General features: G+C 38.8%; 1 protein-coding gene and 1 pseudogene across 1 annotated transcript; one reads left to right on the forward strand and one right to left on the reverse strand.

Moving 5' to 3' along the window:
* Positions 1–164: 164 nt before the first annotated feature.
* LOC119594261 (probable ATP-dependent RNA helicase DDX20) lies at positions 165–1,511 on the forward strand. Its single transcript, XM_037943329.1, is given in 3 exon segments — positions 165–763; positions 801–889; positions 892–1,511. Coding segments are annotated over 3 exon segments (1,107 nt in total). The 5' UTR covers positions 165–365.
* Positions 1,512–2,961: 1,450 nt separating this feature from the next.
* The window catches only part of LOC119594262, a 4,959-nt pseudogene continuing 3,732 nt past the window's right edge, over positions 2,962–4,188 (reverse strand).

The following is a 4,188-nucleotide window of genomic DNA, read 5'->3' on the forward strand; positions in this document are numbered from 1 at the left end:
CGGTTATAGATTTTTAAATTGTGCCAGGTGAGTTTGTTTAGTCTTCTGGATATTTATTATACTGGAACTTAGCAAGTAGATTAAGAAAATATTTTTAGATATGTATGTGCTACTTTATACATGCACAAAATGTACTTAAAAAAAAAAAAGAACTCTGGTACTTGGAATTTATCATAGAAAAAAAAAATACTCAAAAACATGCTTCTGCTTGTCATTGCTTAAAAGTTTACTAAGTCTATCTACAGAATGTTGTGTGAGGAAAACTTTGTTCTTCTTTCAGGAAAGTGGAATAAGTGAGAAAACGCTGTTGTCAAATGGTGTAAATGTACGTGGAATAAAGTCTCACTTTTGACACAAATTTAACAATGGCAGCAAAAAAAGCACACACTATTAGTGACCGAGAACGGACTGACGACATACATGTAGAGGAAAATGTGGATTTTGCAGGTATGTACTTATCTGACCATGTCCTAGAGGGACTGAAGAAATCTGGATTTATCAGGCCGAGTCCCATTCAACTTGCTGCCATTCCACTTGGTCGCTGTGGGCTTGACCTTGTGGTTCAGGCCAAGAGTGGAACAGGTAAGACATGTGTGTTTACTGTTGTTGCTCTAGAGATGCTCAGTGTTGCAGCCTCAACAACTCAAGTATTGGTCATAGCACCAACAAGGGAGATAGCAGTGCAGATCACTCAAGTAATCAATTCCATAGGCAGTGGAACACCAGGGTTGAGGGCCTATGCCTTTATAGGTGGAATTCCTCTGTCACAGGATAAAGCAAAGCTAAGCTGTTGTCTATAGCTGTGGCACACCAGGACGTTTAGCACAGCTGGTTGAACTTGGTCTCCTAAAGCTTGATAATGTTCGCTTGTTTGTTCTTGATGAAGCTGATCAGTTGTGACTGGTCAGTTCACAAAAGGAGTAATCAGTCTAGCTTCAGCACTTCCTTTGAATAAACAAATATTAGCATTAAGCGCTACATACACAGATGAAGTTGCAAAAGTTGCAGAAGAACTGATGCGTTCACCAAATCATGTTCGCCTTGATCGAGATTGTCCTGCTCTTCTTGGAGTGAATCAGTTTGCTAGGCTGCTTCCCTTCCATCATCAGCCACACAGAATACAGCAAACCAAAATGTCTGAGCTGTTGTCAGTATTATCAACAGTAACTTTCAACCAGTGCCTTGTCTTTACTAATTCCCAGTTACGTGCTGAATCAATTTGTAATGAATTACGAGCAACTGGATGGCCAGTATCATACCTGACAGGTGGACAAGCACAAAGAGATCGCTTACAGGCACTTGATGCACTCTGCTCCTACAAGTGTCGCATCCTTATATCCACAGACCTCTCTGCCAGAGGTTTAGATTCAGAACACGTCAATCTAGTGATAAATCTAGATATGCCACGGGACCAGGCTACTTACTTGCATCGTGTTGGACGAGCAGGACGCTCGGTTCTCGAGGAGGTGCCATCACACTGGCTACTGAAGGGGATGATTGGACAGCTATGAGAGCTATTGTGACACTTGCCAATGTGAAAGCATATTTGCTTCAAGAGGGCTGGGACTCCAATATCACTAGTAAAGAGGTAGCAGGTATGGAGGAAGTAGAGATGCTGGGGGAGAGGAACTGAACTGTGGCTGGAGGTAAACAAGCAAAAAAGGCTTTCCACAAGACCAAAAGGTTATGAAGAGTATACAAAATGGGAATGTAGGAGAGAGAATAACTGAGTCGGTAGGGAGAAAATCTAATTCGAAAGTAGAATTACATGATGAATCTGAAAAGAAAATCTGAAGGATACATCAGTGAGAAAAAAAAATCACAAGCAGAATAAGACAGTTGTAAAACAAGAAAGTAAAAATGATAAACCAGGTAATCAGGGAAAGTGTAATGTAAAGAACACAAAAGAAACAATAAATGACAGTATATCATGCAAAAGAAAGCGATCCTGAAGAAGTGGCAAATAAAGCATTGAAAGAAGGCAGAAAACCAAAAAAAGTTTCAGCCCTTCTCAGTAAAGAAACTTTTCCTTGCTAAGTTTTAATATCAGAGATTTAAAAGGGAATTATCGAGAAAGGTGACACGAAAGTGCTAGTATACTTCAAAAATTTACTTTCCCACCTTGCCAGATAAGCTGAATCCATCTGAGTCGAGCTAAAGGTTCTCTGTGACCCTAGAGGACATAATGAGGACCTTAAAAAAAAAATTACAATATGAAAAATTCTGGAAGTCCAAAATTTGAATAAAAAAGCCTTCAAGTTTTAAATTTAAAAGGAAAAGATCCAATTTTCCCTCCCTCGAACAATGATTAAAGGGAATCTTGCAGTGAGGGTGCTGATCATGTAGTCTTTTAGAGCCAGATGAAAAGGGTTATCCCCAAAAAAGCTCTACCAAACATAAAATTTAATGGCATTAAAATAAGAACACTTTGATTGTGCAGAAAAAGTAACAGAGATTTTTTTTGTCAGAGAGGGAGTAAAGTAAACACAACTCTGGCAGTGGGTTATACAGTTTTCCAAAGAGCACGACTCAGTCTCCTCAAAAACGTGTTCCTCAAAGAAGACCAGTAATTCGGGGAAAGCAAAGAAAAAGTACTAAAGTCTCAAGAAATAAAACAAAAGGTTAAGAAGTAAAGGTCACACCATAAACTCACAAGAATTTTTAAAATGAAAAGGAACCAAGTTAAAAAGGACAAAAAGCTAAAAAAGAGGTCCCATCACCAGCACAGATACTCTTTTGGAGTAGCTCAAGCCTGATTATCATTACCAGAAAAATTAAATGGATTTTATGTGTCAAACAACAGCAAAGGGTTTATTGGACCAGATGCAGGGTATGTATGTTCAGGTTATCAGAAATATGACAGGCAATTATTTTCATATGGAGGAGCTTACCAGAATTTCCAACCACCGGGGGGGAGAAGGAGGAGATCAGTGGAGCCAGCAGCAACAAACTATTCACAGGTTATCCTTTTTGACGGGATACTACACTATGAGTGTTTACAGTTATAAGAGGCTTATGTTGGGAGTGCACTCTAAACATAAGCTCTCTTATAACTGTAAGGACTCTGGTAGTAGCCCCAGTCAAAAGGAAAAACCTGTGAATTTCTGTTGCTGCGGCTCCATGATCTCCCCCTTTCCCTCCCCTGGGGGTTGGAAATTTGGTAAGCTCCTCCATATGAAGAAAAATCTGCCTGTGCATTTTGCTAAACCCGAACTATACTACCATGCATTTGGCTCCAAAAATCCCTTTGCTGTTGTTGACTATCTAAAATCCTTATAATTTTCTGGAAATATAATCAGTGCTTGAGGCTACTCTCAAAAGAAGTATCGTGTGGTAGATTGGACCTCTTTGTTAGCTTCTTTTTACCTTTTTAGACTTGGGTTTCTTCTCATTTCTAAATCTTCTTGTGACTGTTTAGGGTGTGACCTTGACTTCTTAACCTTTTTTTTATTTTTTGAGATTGAGTACTTTTTCTTTGTTTTCCCCTGAATTCTGGTCTTTTTTTAGGAAAAAGTTCTGATAGACTGAGTCGTGCCGGGAAGACGTTTAAAACCCCACTGCCAAGCTGTGTTGCTTTACTCTCCCTCTCTGACAAAGAACTCTCTTTTTACTTTTCGCAAAATCAAAGTGTTCTTATGTGTAATGCCATTAAATTAATGTGTTGGGAGACTGTTTTTGGGGGAATCCCTTTTTATCTGGCTCTAAAAACATCATGACATCACATCACTGCAGATTCCCTTTAAACATTTTGCGAGGTAGGGAAAAGGATCTTTGCCTTCAATTAAAAACTTGAAGTGCTTCTTTTATTCAAATTCGGGACTTCCAGAAATTTTTCATTTCTTTAATTTTGTTTTCAAGGTCCCCCTTTTGTGTCCTCTATTTTTCACAGAGAACCCCTTTAGCTCTGACTCAATGGATTCGCTTATCTGGGAAGGATGGAATAGTAATTTTTGAAGATATACTAGCACTTTCTGGTTTTCCCTTTTTCCCGTAATTCCTTGTAAACTCTGCATATGAAACTTTTTGCAAGGAAAGCTTACTTTTTTGAGAAGGGGTGAAACTTTTTTTTGGTTTTTGCCTTCTTTTTTTGCTTTTTTGGGGCCCCTTCTTGGATCGCTTTTTTTGCTGATATATTCATTTATTGTTTCTTTTTTGGGTTTTTTACTTACACTTTTCCCCGATACCCGG

This window comes from Penaeus monodon, chromosome 33, assembly GCF_015228065.2.
Source record: "Penaeus monodon isolate SGIC_2016 chromosome 33, NSTDA_Pmon_1, whole genome shotgun sequence".
NCBI classification, from domain to species: Eukaryota; Metazoa; Arthropoda; class Malacostraca; order Decapoda; family Penaeidae; genus Penaeus; species Penaeus monodon.